At 38.0% G+C, this 19559-nt stretch overlaps 1 protein-coding gene across 11 annotated transcripts in view; it reads right to left on the bottom strand.

The window, feature by feature from the left end:
• Positions 1–19559, bottom strand: part of RALGAPA1 (Ral GTPase activating protein catalytic subunit alpha 1) — a 185924-nt gene that overhangs the window by 106564 nt on the left and 59801 nt on the right. For 2 of the 11 annotated variants that reach the window (XM_060175428.1, XM_060175430.1), the window contains exons 17-21: positions 17557–17697; positions 6223–7749; positions 4341–4465; positions 1694–1910; positions 28–204 (exon numbers count right to left, since the gene is read on the bottom strand). In XM_060175428.1, the coding sequence (XP_060031411.1) occupies positions 28–204; positions 1694–1910; positions 4341–4465; positions 6223–7749; positions 17557–17697 (2187 nt within the window). The remainder of the gene's footprint in view (positions 1–27; positions 205–1693; positions 1911–4340; positions 4466–6222; positions 7750–17556; positions 17698–19559) is intronic. The other 9 variants (XM_016191349.2, XM_007530243.2, XM_060175429.1 and 6 more) reach the window with 6 other exon arrangements.

Genomic DNA, 19559 nt, shown 5'->3' on the forward strand with positions numbered 1-19559 from the left:
AGAGTACATCCCCTTGAGTAATTTTACCAGTGACTGTTGCAACTTCAGCAGAGAAAGCTTGTTGATTAAGACTGCTGGTTTCAGAATCTACGTGAAGTGTGGTTAGACTAGCCACTTCCTGCTCCTCAGCACTGTGATGATGACCAGATGCTGAATCTACATCAGCAGTAGACACAATTCTATTATCAGTTCCAAATCCAAAATCTATAGGTGGAAGAAACGTTAGTATGTAAGTCCCAATTACAAGCCAAAAAGATTTACCAAAGAGACACAACTTTTGGAAAAATGATTAAACATTAACTTTCTCCCTAACTTCAATTTGTTAATACACCACTTAGCCAAGTGTAGACTCTGAAGATTATAGTTAAAAACAAAATCTTTAGGATTCACATAAATTATCACGAACAATAATGACAAAAGACATAAATATATACCATCATTCTTATCTATGCTTTCTGATAATAATATACTCACTGCTGTTTTAAGTACCCTATGACCTACCATATATGTATATGCTATCATAATTTTCATTTTTAGATTTACTAATGAGAGAAGGGCAAGAGAGAGAACTAGTTTCATGATGGCATATGCAATGTAAGATATCAAACTCAGGACCTTATTCTCGACGGTCCAGTGCTTTATCCACTGTGTCACCTCTTGGGCAGATCAAATATGTTTGTATAGGCAAATATAAAAAAAAATACCAGGTTAAGTGATAAGAATAATTTTTACCTTCAATCATATTTCCATTCTGAGATCAAAGTAGTACATAATCCATGAAGGCAAAGATAATACTGTCCTTTTATAAAAATAAGATATTTTAAGAACAGGAATATGGAAAGAAAACAACAGGGTGGAGTTGCTAGTGGAATAAAGGAGAGGTATGGCTACAAGTCAGTGCCATTTCATACACTCATAGTAGGTCCTGCACTTGGACAGCCGGTGGAAAGCTAGGCAATACACCAACATTACATGTCGGAGGATCCTGCCTTTATAATATTTGCCTATACAGACATATTTCATCTGCCCAATAGGTGGCACAGTGGTAAAAGCACTGGACTGTTGGGTGTAAGGTCCTGAGTTTGATATCTGACATTGCATATGCCATCATGAAACTGGTTCTCTCTTTTCCCCTACCTTTGTTAACTGCCTTTAATCTGGCAAAATACAGTAACCACAACTTGATGTGACTCCCGAAGATTTCCTTTGGAATTTCACTGAAAAATGAAAACAAAATATGGGGGGGGAGGGTGTCAGGTGGTGGCACCCAGTTAAGCATACATATTACCATGAGGAAGGGCCCAGGTTTAAGCCCTTACTCCCCTGGGTTCAAGCCCCCACTTCCCACCTGCAGGGGGAATGCTTCACGAGTGGTAAAGCAGGTTTGCAATGTCTCTCCTCTCTACCTCTCCTTCCCTCCCAATCTCTCTCTGTCCTAACAAGTATAATAGAAAAAGGGGGGGGGGGGTTTCTGAGAATGGTGGATTCATAGTGTAAGCACTGAGCCCCAGCAATAACCCTGGTGGCAATTAAAAAAAAATACACACACACACACACACACACACATATATATATATATCTGTCTAAGTGGAATTGAAAAAGGAAGGTGACGGTTTTATATAAGGAATAAGTCAACCTAGACCAGAAAACAATTGATAAAAACCAAATTGCTCAAATAGAAAAAGATACTTGCTGTCAAATTTTCGGCCATCATACTGGAAAGCACTGAACGAATCCGAATGACTATCGGAGCTGATAAGATCACTGCTCCCTGCACTGGCGGGAGAAGTCCATTCTGAAGGCACACCTGGGTCATCAACTGGGCGCATCTGGCTCTGCTTGTTTAGAATATCAGGGAGGTCTTTGGGAATTTCAAGGCTGCCTGGACTACTTCCTCTTCTTGTCATAGTCTAAAAAATTCAAGAAATGTGCATCATTAATTTCTCTTTTTGTTTTTTAAAGAGTTGATTATTTTATTACTGTATTTGTTATGGGGGGGGGAATCAGAGGGAAACTGAGAGGGAGAGAGGGAGAGAGAGACCTGTGGCACTACTTCACTGGCCATTACACTTCTCCCCTGCAGGTAGGGACTGGAGGCTCCACTGGTCTTTGTGCACTGTAATGAGTGTGCTCAACCAGGCGCATCAGCACCTGGCTCAATTTGTTTTCTTATCCTCACTACCTAATTTTTTCCCCCTGCACTGGGGTCTTGGTATGAGTAATCTCATTGCTTCTGACCACTTTTTTCACTCATACAGAGATGGAGAGACCACAGAACTTGAGCTTCCTGCAGTGCCACAGTAGCCATCACATGATACCAGGGTTTGAACTTGGTCCCTGAATATGACAGCCTGGCCACCTGACAGAGAGTGCACCGCAAACACCTTTAACTTCTGAAATATTCACACCAATAAATTCCGAGGAGGTAAAGATACAAAGCAAACAGTCTATGTAACAGTTTGGAGCCAAACTGGGAAATACAGTTGGTGTGTCCACACCACTGACCCCAACACCAGCTTGGGTCTCACATTCTTATCTCAGTAGGATCCACAGAGTGAATACAAATTAAGAAGAAAAAAAAAGGAAGAAAGAAAGGAAGGAAGGAAGGAAGGAAGGAAGGAAGGAAGGAAGGAAGGAAGTTCTCAAATAGAAAAAGAAACAAACACGGGCCACATGGTGGATGTTAGCACATACATTACAGTGAGCAAAGACCTGGGTTCAAGACTCTGATCCCCACCTGCAGGGGGAAAGCTTCATAAGTGGTCAAGCAGTGCTCTCTCTCTCCCCCTCTCCTCTCAATTTCTGTCTCTATCCAATTATATATATTAAAAAGAAAAAGAAACTAACAGGAGAGACAGTGAAGGGAGAGAAGAATGATGACAGAGGGGCCAGGAAGTGGTGCAGGCCACCTGGTTAAGAGCACACATTACAGTACAATGCAGAGACCCAGGTTCAAGCCCCTGGTCCTCACCTGCAAGGAGAAAGCTTCACAAGTGGTGAAGCAGGACTATAGCTGTCTCCGTCTCTCTCCCTTTCTACCTCGTCCTCTCCTCTCAATTTCTCTCCTTCTCTATCCAATAATAAATAAATATATATTTAATAATTTTTTTAAAAGAATGACAGGATGTCATACTCTAATAGTTAATAAGACTCTATATTGTCATTTATCAAAAAAAAAGTAAACATTTTAAAAATGTGTTTGTGTTGGCCAGGCAGCTGTGTACTCAGTCAAGGTGCAAGTACCTAGGAGCACTGAGCACTACTCCCTACCTGCAGAGAGAGAAGCTTCAAGAGTGCTGAAGAGGGTCGTAGGTGTCTTTTTCTCTTACTATCTTTCTTCTGACCCACCCTTCCCCTTCCCAATTTCTCTTTGCCCTATCAAACAAAACTGAAAAGGGAAGTAGTGAGAAATGACTGCTGCGAGAGATGAATTCATAGTGTGAGCACCAAGTCCCAGTAATAACCCTGGTGGTAATTTAAATATATATATATATATATATATATATATATATATATATATATATATATATATACACACACACACACATATATGGAATAAATGAATACATAAATAAATATGTGTATGGCGGCAGAAGGGCAGCTATAAAAGAGTTATTGACTTACTAAAGACAAGTTGAAACTTAAATGGAATATGACCATTTAAAAAAAATTCAGGGTTAACAGAACTTTGGTGGTGGATGTGGTACAGAATTATGTACTATGATCTTATAGTCTTGTAATCCATTGGTATCACAAATAATAAATGGGGAGGAGGAAGATTTAATAGAAAAATATATATTTTGAATTCCATGTCTGTGTCTCTGTGTTATTTTCATCTTTCCTTAACAATTAAGTATTACTGAAATCAAAATAGGCTCTGATTTCATTTTGGCAAAAGCCTTGTACTTAAAGATGACTTTGTATCTACTCCGGAGTAAGTAAGTGATCAGTACTTGTGCTGGTGCTATCAAGGTTAGGGGAGTTAGTCAGAAGACTTCCATTGTCATCTTTCCTGCCTAGGGTTGACAGTAGACATCAGGGTAACCCATGAACAAAGGTAGGAAATAGGGATAAGGCCAGAAAAGGAGTGACTGATGGCTAAGTAGTTAATAAACAGGTACTCCAATCTTTATTTTGTTCAAACTTACACTTGCTTAAAATACCCTGCTCAAAGCATGTTTATTTTGCCTTTGAATAAAAATCTATACAAATGATTTGAAAAATACTGAGAAGTGTTAAACTAGAGGGAAAGCTATTCGGAGTACAACTTTGCACACACATATGTATGCCTAGTTTTTATAGCAGGTCTTCTAAGACCACATGAATAAAAGAGCACTTACAGAGGCGTTACCACTTCGAAGTCGTTCTGCTATGAACTCATCCATCAGATCTGGAACATTAGCACTGCTGCTGCCAATATCACTATTAAGAGGGGACAGTTTTGGGCTCATGTCCTCTTTATTGGCTAAAAATAAATAAATAACTGTATATAGTGAGGAAAAACTTAACTGCATTTTCTAAATTTGAAAAAAACAAAACAAAGCAAAACAAATGACTTATGCCATATCAATTTTTTGCCAAACATGCACTTAAGAATAATTCCTCTCCTTAAAGATTTAAGAATTAGTGAATTGATATTTACTTATTTAACTAAGCGGATGTTAGTCAATCTTCAGTATAACCTTAAACAGCAAGAAAGCTTTCAGATAAGCACTAGGTGAAGTTGGGTTAATACTGCCTATAAAGAAACTGGTATATTTATCTTCATTCCTGCTTCTATGTCCATTTAGAGCCTTAATAATGTACAAGTCCATCTTTCCCCTAAAGAATATTTGCAAGGAATATGTTCCTTAAAAGTCTATGCAAATTTCAGTGGGACAAAAATGCACTTAGGTTTATATATTTATAAATATAAATTCTATGATTTTGTCATGTTTCTATTCAATAAAATCTAATATTATTGTTTTTAAAACCTTATTTTCAAAAAGGGCTTTTTTATTTTTAAAAAATTCACTATAGTTATTTTGGTTCCTTTTTCTGACTACATTATGATCTACACTAACAAGAAAGTTTTTAAACTTGGAAAGCTAATTGATAGAAAGTAAAATGTTTGTTTACTTCATTATTATGCACTTTCAGGCCGATTTCTCTAGAATCAAAAGAAAGTCAGTACTGTTTAAATCCCTAAAGAATTACAAAGCACTTCCGTTTAAGGAAACACATTGGTCAGAAACTCACTGTGAAATACCATTATCTTTATATCACTGGCCAGGCTTTGCTAAGCTGCCAAATACTGCCCTCAAGTGGCATTAATGGCTCAATGCAAGATGCATTAACAGCGCTCTGTTAATCATGCCAACAAAACCATGTTAAACAAATAAAAATCTAAACCTACCTTACTGCTGAAAGTCAATTTTCTGTTACTGTAAATGTATTATAAATTTAAGTCAGGATAAAAACTATTACCACAATCTTGACTTCTGTAATCTGTCCATAGAAGTTCCATATTTAACTATTATGAAACCTTTACGCACAATTAAAATCTCAAGAATAAAGTAATGTTAAGTGTTTCAAGAGCATAAATCGCATCCTAGATAAAGGAATGCAGTCCGTGGTGTGTTTGGAATGGCATAAATGATAACTAACAAAATCTACTTTGAGAGTTCAAAAATAATATCCTCTTCAATGATAAAAATGCTAGTGCTGGTTGTGGGACCTTGAATTCCATTATGTTATATAATGTTAAAGTAATATTCTGCCAAGAGAAAAGATAAAAGCCAAATAGATCAGCAGTAAAAACAAATTAATTCAATTATATATAGCTGATGCCCTTTTAGATATCAACTGTAGAGGGGCACGAGGATAAGTGTACTAACTTTGCAAACTAAACTGGAAGGCTCACACAGAACACACTCAGAAAAATATTTGATTTACGCAGCCTTTGAAAGGTCATTAAATTTTTTCCTATTTCTACCTCTTTTCTTCTATCTTGTTCAGCAGCAAAGAGGTTTAACTAAATGATTTGTAAGGGAAATTAGTAATTTAAATAAACACTTAATGCTGGGGCAAAAAACAGCTGGGAAAAGGCGCATGCATAACCAAACAGAGAGAAAGCAGTGACCATCCCAAAGCTTTTTGATTGCTGATAGCTTGCTTCAGTTGCATTAAGCCAAACTGGTGCTGTCTTTCTCCTTTTGCGCTCTGCACACTGTTAGTGCTCACCTGCAGCTTTCCTTCCAAAATAGCCCATTACATGACTGTACAGATCCCTCAGTGGCGCCTCTGGTGGCATTCTGTTCTGCCTCTGTGGGGAAACATTTGCCTTCGGCTTCGAAAGAGCATGTACAACAGTTTTATAAACGCCACCCAGGGAGCCCTGCTGTAGTCCTGCCTCATGACTTGATGATCTAAGAGAACTACGACTACCTAACTGATTACCTGCAATTCCTTCTTTCTGTGATATGGTGGTGGGAATCTCTGTAGATTCCTTGATTGTCCTACTACTTGCTGATGCAGTGCTCATTGTATCTAGAGGCCTGTATACACCAGGTTTTACTAGCTCTGTAAGAGTATTTGAGCTGGCACTGGGGTTGTTGACGCTGTTACTGCTACCACTACTAAAGCCACTAAGTTTCCGAAGTCTCATCTTCCATGGAGCCTCTTTGTTTTCAAGAGGATTATAAAACTGAACTGACTCAGTAGATGGTCTAAAAGTAACGTGAACACTATTTCGTTTCTTAGTAGCAATTTTCATGATTTTGGCTCTATGAGTTACAGTTTCAGACAAGCTCCTTTTAGTTGGAGAAAGCTTACTGGTGTTTGTAACATGAGGCACCCTGCGGCTAACAGGTGCTTTTAATGTAGTTTTCTTGACATGCATGCCATGTGGGACAGTCACTTTTTCATTAATTTGTACACCCTTTACCTTTTCAACTAGTCTTATATCTACACAAGCATCTAATTCTGTAGCCGTTTGCCTATGCAGATGTTTCCTCCTTTCTTTATCATAAAGGCTACTGACACTAGGCTCCAGTGACTGTTTCTCACTGTTTAGTTGCTTCAATTTTTCCGAAGATTTTGTTCTCATAAAACTGTCTAACTGGTTAGGTGCAGTATTACTCGTGAAGACAGCTGAGTTTGGTTCTTTCTGAAGCTGCATGTTTTCAAGAGTCCCAACAAAAGAGGTGGTATTTTCTGCTTTACTTTCCTGATCTACGCGCTCTAATTTATCTGAGGGTGATCTTTCTTCCCTACTTACTGCAATAATCACTTCCTGAGAAGCTGCATCTATCTCATTTTTGCTATGATTTTCCTTAAAGTATTCTTTCAGGGAAGAAAGAAGGTCATCATCTCCTTCAAGGTCAATATACTGAATTTGTTCATAGGCTGAATCTGTGAATTCTACTGGATCTATTAAATGGCAAAGGTGGTCATATATGCTATCACCAACTTCCAGAGAAGACTCTCTACTATGAGTATCAGTGATGTGGCTTTCAGTGGATCTAGTTATTGAAGAAGCCTCTGTGGAACTCTGCAAGCTTGGCGCATGACGGGATGAACTGTCAATGACAGGCACTGCACCTTTGGCTCGTTCAACAGTGAATGGTTCCAAGATGTCAGAAGTGCTGCTACTTCGAGGCAAAGGCTGCTCCTCGTTCAAAGCACCAAAGACTTCATTTCCAGTCTCTTCACTTTGTGAAAAATGTCTGACTCTAGTTGGGCGGGAAAGTATGTGAGCATCATCAATATCTGTAAAAAAGAAAAGTTATGTAGAATAGGAACTATATGAATACTAAGTAAATTTATTCATTTCAATCATACCCTAAGCATATGCTTAAAAATAAAACTCGTGAAATTTTTGTAAGCTCAATGTAAGATAATCTATTAAAAATAAAAACGTATTTTAAAATGATAGGCAAAAGCTGATATAGCATGTCATGTCAATGAATTAGAAAACTACCAGAATACATTTTAAAATGTTAACATGCATAAAAACAAACAGTGAAATGGTAAAATATTTGGAAGGGCAGTTAAAGATAGAGCTGTGCCAATAAATCAAACAATTCAAACTTGTTAATGTTCTGCCTTCAAGTTCCAAGCAGAAAAAAGTAGAAGCTGACCCAGGAAACTGATCTTAAATGTCCCACTGTAAAGTTTAACAGTATCTCAAAAATCCCTGATTCCTTCCTCACTGGGCAAGAATCATTATCTTTTCTTCAAATCTTACCTATCTGTTAGAACCATATCACAAACAGAAATCTCTAGCCTTTTTCTAAAGTGCTCTCTCTTAGGACTATTCCACTGAGGTGTTTTACTTATTAGAACATCAACCTTTATCCACTCCTATTTTTGGCATTTAGTCTACAAGCAAGAAACCTCTTCTTATCCTGTTTAATAAAAATTATCAAAACCTTAAAAAAGAAACCTATATGAGCTTCTTACCACTCTTTTTAAGAATCACAGAGCCAAAAAAGGACATTATAGAATATTTAATTTTCCTGCCGAAGTAACTGAAGCCCAAAGAGATCATTTTCTCAAATTTATAAATTTTGGGACACAGGCTCAATGTTCTATGTCATTGCTTTGATTTTTCTGCTCAAAGTGGTAAACTATATAGTAAATTCTCAAAACATTTATGAAACTGAAAATCCCAAGATGAGGTATTACTTGGCAGTATATATATTTATAGTATGTATATACAGTATATATTTACAGTATATATATATATGAAATACTGTCTCTGAATTTTTTTATAGCCCTTAAGTTACTAAAAAGTTTTTTTTCAAAAACCACCAAAACATAGTGAGAAAAGGTCAGAGTCAAAAAGTATAATGTTGGGGCCGGTGGTGGCGCACCTGGTTGAGTGCACATGTTATAGTGTGCAAGGACCTGGGTTCAAGCCCCAGAGCCACCAACTGTAGGGGGAAAGCTTCATAAGTGGTGAAGCAGGGCTGCAGGTCTCTATTTCTCTCCCTCTCTATCTCCCCCTGCCCTCTCAATTTTCTGGCTGTCTCTATCCAATAAATAAAGATTAAAAAAAAAGTATAATGTTGCTAATCATTATGCTTGTAATGTGCTAAGGTTACAAGTAACAGAACCAGGGGCTGGATATCCAGGTGGCATACTTGGTTGAGTGCACATTACAATTAATAGGACAATAAAAATCAAAATGAGGTTTTTACATACAGAATAAAACAGTAACTTTTCCTTGATCATGAAGTAGTTTACTGATACGACTAAGACTGAAATTTAATTTTTTTCTGCTTTACTTTAAACTCCGATATCAATTTCCTCATTTGCAAAATTGGGAGTTTCAAAATCCACTTGGTTTGTATGCTACAGATCATAGGAGGTTGCACTATTTGTTATTTCAATCATATCAGTCCAGGATATAACATGGTCCAAAAAGACCTTTATACTAAGTTCAGAGCAAAAGAGGTTTGCATTCTACCAAGATCCCACTAGATGCCTGCAGATAAACATTCAAGGCACAAAGCAAAGGCCCAATAGCAAATAACACCAGCTTTCTTCTTCATCCAGTCCACTCAGAAATTGTTCTAAATGAAAAGCAAAACAAGCTGTCAGGGATGTAGCTAGCAGGTATAGCATGTCCACATGGTGATCTGATCTCTCATAAAATACATCCTTTTAAAAAGCTAAACGTTTCCTCAGCAACTTCACATTTGTGCATTTATACTTGTTATTACAACAACCTATAGCTAATGCATATTTATGCATTCTGAGGAGTGTAAATTATTTGGTTTGTTATATCTCCCATGATAGAATATAGGGCCTTCTACCTAAAGGAAAAGACTATAATATGCACAACAAGATTTTTTTCTATTACGTATTTTTTTAATGTTTTTTTATCTACTCCCTTTTGTTGCTCTTGTTGTTTTATTATTGTAGTTATTATTGTTGTTATTGACGTCGTTGTTGTTGCACAGAACAGAGAGAAATGGAGAAAGAAGGGAGAGACAGAGAGGGGGAGAGAAAGACAGACACCTGCAGACCTGCTTCACCGCCTGTGAAGCGACGCCCTGCAGGCGGGGAGCCGGGGGCTCAAACCAGGATCCTAATGCCGGTCCCGTGCTTCGCGCCACCTGCGCTTAACCCACTGCGCTAACACCCGACTCCCTTCTATAAAATATTTTAATAGACGAAGCAAAGGATAAAAAGCATAAAACTTCTCTATAAAAAGTCCTAAAGAATACTGTAGCAGCTGGACTAAATAAAGTAAAAAGCACTAAAATAAAAAATCATAAACCTTATAAAAATCTAAAGTCAAAAACCCTCTAGGACTGTGGAAATAGCATAGTGTTTATGCAAAAGATTCTAATGCCGGAGGCTCTGAAGTCCCAGGTTCAATCAATCCCCACTACTACCATAAAGCAAAGCTGAGCAGTGCTCTGGTCTGGGTATCTATCTACCTCTTCACTTTCATTAAAATAAAATTTTAAAAAAATTAAAGGACTATTCTAACATTCTAACGTATATTTACTTAAGAAGAGTAGAATATTAGTTTTTTTTTTGTTTTGTTTGTTGGTATTTCATAATTTTTTCTTTCTGAAGAAGCAGTAAAGATTACTGTAACTTTCTTCCCAAGCCCATTTTCAATTTTTAAATTAAAAAATTTAACTACCATTTCATTCTTTTTTTTTAATTAAAAAAATTTTTTTTTAATTTATTTCCCCTTTTGTTGCCCTTGTTTTTTTATTGTTGTAGTTATTATTGTTGTTGTTACTGATGTTGTCGTTGTTAGGACAGAGAGAAATGGAGAGAGGAGGGGAAAGACAGAGAGAGGAAGAGAAAGGTAGGACACCTGCAGACCTGCTTCACCGCTTGTGAAACGACTCCCCTGCAGGTGGGGATCCAGGGGCTTGAACCGGAATCCCTATACTGGTGCTTGTGCTTTGCGCCACCTGCGCTTAACCCGCTGGGCTACCGCCCGACCCCTACCATTTCATTCTTTTCCTAAACTTTCTTGCCACATAGTGAATATCTAGAACCATCATGCTAGTTTAATAGGTCAAACCTTTAAGAAAAATAGAGAAGCACTTTTCTTCTTCTTCCCTTCTTCTTCTTCTTCTTCTTCTTCTTCTTCTTCTTCTTCTTCTTCTTCTTCTTCTTCTTCTTCTTCTTCTTCATTTAATTAAGGAACACCCCCAGTTGCTTTTGTTCTCCCTGGTCTAAGCTTTTAGGAGATTTAGTAATTCAAAGAACAAGCCATTATTAGAAATGTGCTAACAATTTGAACATTTTTCTGTTGGCCATGTACTTTAATTTAGGGCTGGGGAGATAGCATAATAGTTATACAAAAAGACTTTCATGCCTGAGGCACTAGCGGTCCCAGGTTCAATCCTCAGCACCACTATAAACTAGAGCTGAGCAGTGCTCCGTTAAAAATAAACATAATTCAAATTTAAACAAAGAACTTTTTAATGTCTTAGACTTTATGGTAAAACCCTTACATGGGCACATAGTAGTACTAATTGGATCATCAGAGAATAAAATAACTGTTGATAGAAAACCAACATAAGTCCTTGACTTAAACATAATTGCTTCTCAGAAGTCTTAAATATAACAGAAAGAGGGGCCAGGTGTTGGTGCACCTAGTTAAGTGCTCACATTACAGTGCACAAGGACACGAGCTTAAGCCCCTGGTTCCCACCTGCAAAGGCAAGCTTTTCAAGTGATGAAGCAGGGCGCAGGTATCTGTCTTTCTTTCTCCCTATTTCCTCCCTCCTCTCTCAATTTCTGTCTCTATCCAATAATAAATAAATTAAAATTATATATATATATATATATATATATATATATATATATGAAATGTTCTTGAACTCTGCTAAAGAAAAACGGACTAGTAGGAAACCATAGGTAGTGTTTCCTACAAGTCAGACATTACTCTAAATATCTTTAATCCTCACAGCAAATGTATGAAGTAAATGTTATTATCACTGTTTTACAGCTAAATAAACTATGTAGGTCACTTGTCTGAAGTTACAGAGTTAAAAAATAGAGAACTGCCAAAAAAAAAAATAGTTCATATTATTCACCGTTTGAATACTATTATATATTCAGGAAATCATATTAATGTTAAATTTAAAAAGCAATACAGTAATTTATTCCTAAATAGGAATGTTAGTAATCAAAATTCAGCCAAATAAATATGAATACGCTATATGAGGCTTGCTGAAAATAAGGGACAAGAGGCATTGTGCTTCCATGACCTAAGTTTTCATAAAAAGTCCTTTGAAAAAAGCTAACAGAGAATTCTGCTGTGGGGGGGGCAGGTGATGGCACACACACCTTGTCAGGGGCAAGGGCCCAGGATCAAGTCCCTGGTACCCACCTGCAGGGGGGAAGGTTCCTAAATGGTGAAGCAGGGCTGCAGGTAGGTCTCTTTTTTTCTCTCCCTACCCCTTCCCCTTCCCTCTCAATTTCTGTTTATATAAAAAATAAAAATAAAAGAATTCTGCTACAACTAGCAAGCTTACTGGGAAAGCTGGAAAGGATTATTATCACATACTGATAAATTAGAAATTTCCTGATTATATAAATGACTGCTTATTTGTGGTGAAATAATTCTGATTGGGAAGAATTTAGAAAAGAATGGGACTTGAGAGGTATCTTCTTTCTACTGATATTCAGATAACAGAAGTAGAAAGAGTAAAACAATATGCTCTACGGAGCTCACTTAAAAAAATCAGAAGACTATACAGTACAGCCCGAGAGACTAAAGTATAAGAGCAACAAATATAGCAAACAAGGGAGCAGTTTTGAAAAACAATTAGAAGAAAGGGGGTAGAAGAAAGGGGGTTTGTAAGTTTAAATCTAGGATGAAAACCTCACTGTATATGAGTAGAAAATAATAAACAGTTGCAAACATAAGAAATAGGCAGCTGCCCCCATAACTGTTTCTTTTCTTTTCTTTCTTTTTTTTTTTTTTTTTTTTAACCAAAGCACTGCTCAGCTGTGGTACTGGGGACTGAATCTGGAACTTTGGAGCCTCAGGCATGAGAACCTATTTGCATAGCCGTTACACTGTCTACCTCTACCCTACTGTTTCTTACAGTATTACTTTTGGCAATAAAAGATATTGGGTTATCAGAAAAGTCATGATACTTTTTTTCTATACAAAAAATGTGCCATGACCTTTCCATCACGCTTGCATGATGAAGCTACCACTGCCGGTGGCCTTTAAAAGATTTTTTTTTTTTTTTGCCTCCAGGGTTATCACTGGGGCTTGGTGCCTGCACTTCGAATCCACTGCTCCTGGAGGTCCCATTCTGTTGCCATTGCTGTTGTCGGATAGGACAGAGAGAAATCGAGAGGAGAGGAAGACAGAGAAGGGAAGAGAAAGATAAGACATCTGCAGACCTGCTTCACCACCTGTGAAGCGACCCCTCCTGCAGGTGGGGAGATGGGGGCTCCAACCAGGATCCTCACGTGGCTCCTTGCGCTTCGGGCCACGTGCACTTAACCTGCTGCGCACCCGTCCTCCCCGTCCCCCTTCCCCACTCACAGTTTCTTATTTTTTTATTATTTTGAAAGAACAGGAAGAAATTGAGAGTGGAAGGGGAGATAAAGAGGAAGAGGGAGAGAAAAGACGACAAATGACCTGCTTCACTGTTTGTGAAGCTCCCCTGCAGGTGGGGACCAGAGGCTTGGACCTGAGTCCTTGCACACGATGAAATGTGCGCTCAGGATGCAGGATGCAGGATGCAGCACTACCTTGCCCTGTAAAGCAGGTTTCTACCATGTACATTTATATAATATCATAAATCACCTTCCTCAATTACATATTCACAGAAAAAGCAGAAATTCTGAAGTAGAAATTATCCTGGTTACAGCTCGACTTTAGAACATTTTAAAGAGAGAAATTTCACCTTTATGTCATTTCAAAATCGTTTGGGGGCAGGTGGTGGACAGCATAATGGTTATACAAAGACTCTCATGCCTGAGGCTCCAAAGTCCCAAGTATACCTTCTGCACAAACATAAACCAAAGCTGAGGAGAGCTCCGGCAGGGAAACAACAACAACAACAATGGGGGTCGTTGGGTAGCAGTGCACCTGGTTGAGCTGAGGGATTTCAATGTGGGAGGACCTGGGTTAAGGCCCAGTCTCCACCTGCAGAGGGCAGCTTCACTAGTGATGTAGTGCTTCTCGCCCTATCTCCCCCTCCCTTCTCAATTTCTCTCTGTCCTAGCAAATCAATAATTAAATAAATAAGCATCTTTTTTAAGTTTCAGAAAACTCATGGGGGTCAGAGTGGTGGTACACCCAGGTTAAGAGCACATATTACAGTATGCGAGGAACTGGGTTCAAGCCCCTAGGTCCCACTTGCAGTGTGGGAAGCTTCATAAGCAGTGAAACAGAGCTGTGGGTGTCTCTTCCTCTCTGTCTCTCCCCTTTCAATTTCTGTCTCTATCCAAATATAAATAAAATAAATATTTTTAAATGATCATAAAATACTTTGTTCTTTAATGGGCATATTTGTCAACAATAAAGTTTTAAACAAAAGAAATTTGGGGTTTATGTTTAGTTTTTATTAAACCTTGGTAGTGGTTTTACAAAATTATAAATTTACAGGGGTATAGTTCCATACCGCTCGCCACCAGAGTTGGATGCCTTCTCCCACCTCCACACTGTTCTCACAAAGTCTTAGAGGCAGTTTGCAGTGTGGAAAGTTTATGTGTTTCAATCCTCTATATTCCAGATATGACAGAAACCATCTGGCAGTTGTCAGGCAAATTTTATAAAGTACTTTGTATATTCTCTAATGTTTTTTTCATCAACAGTTTACAATATTCCTGTAACCTAAGTCTATGGGTAAAATACATTCTGCTATTATCAAATACCTATTTGATAATACTTATCAACTAAGCTTCAATTTGATGTCAAATTTTCTAATTTACTATTGTCATGAATAATATTAAAAAGTCAGCCACCAGTTTCATTATAAAAATCAGGAGTTCACTATTTTTTATATTTTTTATTATAATAAGAGGGAGAGAGAGAGAGAGAAACCAGAACACTGCTCAGCTCTGGCTTATGGTGGTACTAAGGAGTGAGCAGGGGACCGCAGAGCCTCAGGCATGAGTCTTTTGCAGAAACATTATGCTGTCCCCTCCCCAACCCAAAAGTTCATAATTTCTAATTAACTATATTATGGATTCAAAAAGATTAAGCATTTCTCAAAAAAAATCAAAACTAATAATCTAGGGCTGGGGAGACAGCATAATAGTTAGGCAAGTGGCCTTCATGTCTGAGGGTCTGAAGTCAAAGGTCAATCCCCAGTACCACCATAAACCAGAGCTGAGCAGTCAGTCTCTCTCTTTCTTTGCATCATTCCATCTATATCTCTTTCATTAAAATGAACAAAATATTTAAAAGAAAGAAAAAGAATATTTGTGGTTCAGGAGGTGGTGCAGTGAATAAGGCACTGGACTCTCAAGTGTGAGGTCCTAAGTTCAATTCCCAGCAGCACATGCACCAGAGTGATGTCTGGTTCTTTCTCATGAATAAATTTAAAAAAAAAAAAAGAATATTCTTTTTTTTTTTTTTTTTACCAGAGCACTGCTCAACTCTGGCTTATGGCGGTGTGGGGGATTGAACCTGGGACTTGAGAGCCTCAGGCATGAAAGTCTCTTTGCATAACCATTGTGCTATATCCCCACCCTGAAAAAGAATATTCTAAAGTTACTACTTCCCAGTCAAAATATCCTCAACCATAAAACACAAATATATGACATTCAGTAACTAAGTGTTATATCTGCACATTTTGAGAAAAACAAAGTTTCTTCATGGATATTTCAAAAAATATCAGAAACAAATGCATCTGTAATTCTCAAGTATATACCATGCGCCCCTTTGGCTTGGGAGAATCTATGATTTTAGTTAGGACTAGGGATGCTAGAAGGAATTTCACCTCTAAAATTACTAATGAAAAATTATCTCCATCACTACTGCTTTGTCTGAATGAAAAAAGTAGCCTACAAACGGGGGTCAGGTGGTAGCACAGCGGGCTAAGCACACGTGGCGCAAAGTGCAAGTGCAAGGACCGGCGTGGGGATCCCCGTTCACCTGCAGGGGAGTCGCTTCACAGGGGGTGAAGCAGGTTTACAGGTGTCTGTCTTTCTCTCCCCCTCTGTCTTCCCCACCTCTCTCCATTTCTCTGTCTATCCAACAACGAATGACATCAATAATAACAATAATAACCACAACAAGGCTACAACAACAAGGGCAACAAAAGGGGGAAAAATGGCCTCCAGGAGCAGTGGATTCATGTTGCAGGCACAGAGCCCCGGCAATATCCCTGGAGGGAAAAAAAAAAAAAAAAAAGTAGCCTACAAACGATGAAATCACATATATGGGAGGCTCTGGCTCACATAAAACCAAAAAAAAGTGTGCTATATTCTCTCATTCACAAGCATACTGCCCATTGAGAACTAAAACGTAGGGGGTAATTTGTCTGAAAAAAAAAATCAATCATCTTATTCTGAAGTGGCAATGTCAGTTACCCACTCCTAGGAAAAGTAACAGGAAAATAAAAGTTCAGTGTGGTAATAATAGTTTAGAACCAGGACCACTACAGTCAACATAAGTTTGCTTCTGTCTGAAAGACAAGACAAACTATGATTTTATTCATAAATTAAAAAAAATTAATCTATGATGATAATCAAAATGCAGTTGGGTGATGGCAGCATTCCCTATTTATTTTGTGTGGGGGTCTTTTTTTTTTTTTTTTTTTTTGGTATATTAACATCGTCCCCACCACTAAAGGCCTGTGGCAGGATCATTTTTATAGAGGATGTACAAGTCTCAAAACTTACTACATTAAGCCTAGGTCATATGTACTTTGGATTGCACTGTATATTCTGTATATAGACCTTATATACAGAAGCCTAGCCAGCACTGGGAGGTCAGAGACCAGAGGAAGACAGAAAGCTGAGGAAATTTTGAGGTGTCTTACAAACTGGAGTTCCACAGGTTTTTGTTTTTATTATTATTATTAAATAAATAACAATGCATTCTTAGAACTCTCTATACTGTCTGTAATCTAATGCAAAGATTCCAAAGCAACTTTTAGATTGTGTTTTGATTATTTACTGACTCCCCTTTGCTTAGTTCCTTTACTAAGAAGATGGAGAATTCAAAATTTGCCAGACTGATAGTGAAACAATGGGAAAGTAAAAGTTTGAGTTCTTATAATCTTTCAAGTCATCTTTTGAGAGCTACATAATGGCATAAGTATGACTATACTTGAACAAGCTGCCACAATTATAAAACAAATACAAGCAGAAAGTTGGTATTTACAGCTGTCATACTAGACATTGGCACAGCACTAAACTTAACACTTCCAGAATGATCTGCGAGGATAGCATTAGAGTTCAAATAACTCAAAATGTTGATTTCTCAGCTACTTTCCCAATTTCCCAACACCTCCCCCAAAGAAATTAACTTTGAAGAGTTTATTTGATTAAGCAAAATTGGAAAGCAAAAGATTAAAAAAGTGAAAAAGGTGGTGCAGAAATTAGCAGAGGTGGCACTACCTGAAAGCTCATCAGAAAGGGGAGTGAGAACAATATCAGGCAAGAAGGGTTTGGAAGTATGGATCAGAACAGGAGCACTTTTAGCACTGCGAATATAGGCCGATGGCAGAGCACATTCACCAATGGATCGGCTTCTCATGGCTTTAAAAAAGGAAAAGAAAGAAGTGGGGAGGGAAAAAAGAAGAGTGACTCTAATGAAAGGCTTGTGTCACAGAAAAAGCAGCAACAGAGAAAACAAAGATATAAAGGAAGGAAATTTTAAATTAAAACATTTCAGCACGGCAAACACTGGCAAGCTGTAGAAAAAAAATCAGAGAACACATGACATTTTGAATGTAAATTTTTGGTGTAAAGCAGAATGCTTTTTTTTTCCTTTTCATTAGTGGTTACAAAGATACAGCATTTAAAAAGCAACAAATACTTTAATTAGCACTATGCTATCAAAACCAAAGTTGAAAAGTTCATTGAATGGGAAAGTGTGTGTGTGTGGGGGGACCCTCATTATTAGTTCAGAGACAGTTTGGAAACATAGTTGGAACTCTCTCTAGGCAATTCTGAGCTATTCTTCATGAAGCCAATTTCCAAAAACAACTCATTCTTACTTTTATACTCTTCCCTAAGAAAGTCTCAAAGTCACTCATAGCTTTTTTTAATTAATTAATTTATTTATAAAATAGAAACACTGACAAGACCATAGGATAAGAGAGGTACAATTCCCACCACCAGAGCTCCGAACCCCTCCCCTCCCCTGATAGCTTTCCTATTCTTTAACTCTCTGGAAGTATGGACCCATAGATATTCCCCCCCCCCCCCCCCCCCCCGGCCACCAGAGCTTCACTGGGTCTTCATGTCTGCATGATTCCACTGCTCCCAGCACTTGTTCTTTTCAACTGGAGGATGAAGGAAGACACAGAAATAGGGAGGAGAGACACACAGCACAGCTTGTGAAGCTTTCTGTCTGTACGGTGCCCCTGTGGTGCAAGGGGCTCAAGGTGGAGTCCTGGAACATGGTGAAGTGTGCAGGAGACTGGACGAGTCATCTCCCCAACTGTCGTACCCTTTTTTTTAAAGAAATCTTTTGTAATTCATAATCTAAAGTACTGAATCTCATAATTTTTGTTTGTTCATGGTAGAAGAATGCTTAATCAGATCTATTCTCCTATCTATATTAAGTTTGAGTGATTATTTTGGTGGAGCCTGGGCCTCACACATGTGATTTCACTGCTCCCTCATCATCTATTCCAGACAGATGAGAGACAGAAAGAGAGAAACCACAGAATAAGAGCACCCCTCAGTGCTATGTCACTTGTTTGTCCTAGGTCCAAACCCAGGAGGAAAAGCAGCACTATGATAGAAGGAGAGGCATATTAGCATACATCGTGGGGAAATGTAAAACTGGGTCCTAGAGACAGAGTTTTGTAAAACTGCATTTCCTCAAAAATGTCATCTCATCTATGAAGTTTTTCTAACTCATAATTAGCTAAAAGGCTCTATCTTTTCCTTAGGCTAGGTATCCCTTGGGAAAAATAATTCTTCTGTTCCTTCTTCCCCAATACCAAGTTAGAGGAAGAGTTAGGGCATTTCACTGGAAAATTTCACATGCATAATAGCATAACTTTCTGCTGTGGTTCAGAGTAGATTCTTCAAAAATAAAACCCTCCAGTTGTTTACCGTACCGCAGTTCTCAAGGACACCTGAATTATCATACTCATAGTGAAACTATGAAAAATTGAAAGTTCAAGCTCTTATAATCTTTCAAGTCATTTTTTGAGATACACATAATGGCATAAATATTACTATACTTTAACAAGCTGAAACAATTATAAAACAACCCCTCATAGCTACACAAATCTGACTACAGAAAACCACTACAATTTGGGGGGATTTGGGAGGCCTGACTAATGTAAGTCTTAGGCTAGACAATTTCTGTAAAGAACAACATTTCTGTTGTCATAGAATTTACTGTGCCACAAACACAGACACATTTTCTTAACTCTGTGATA

This window comes from Erinaceus europaeus, chromosome 16 (genome assembly GCF_950295315.1).
Source record: "Erinaceus europaeus chromosome 16, mEriEur2.1, whole genome shotgun sequence".
Classification (NCBI taxonomy): domain Eukaryota; kingdom Metazoa; phylum Chordata; class Mammalia; order Eulipotyphla; family Erinaceidae; genus Erinaceus; species Erinaceus europaeus.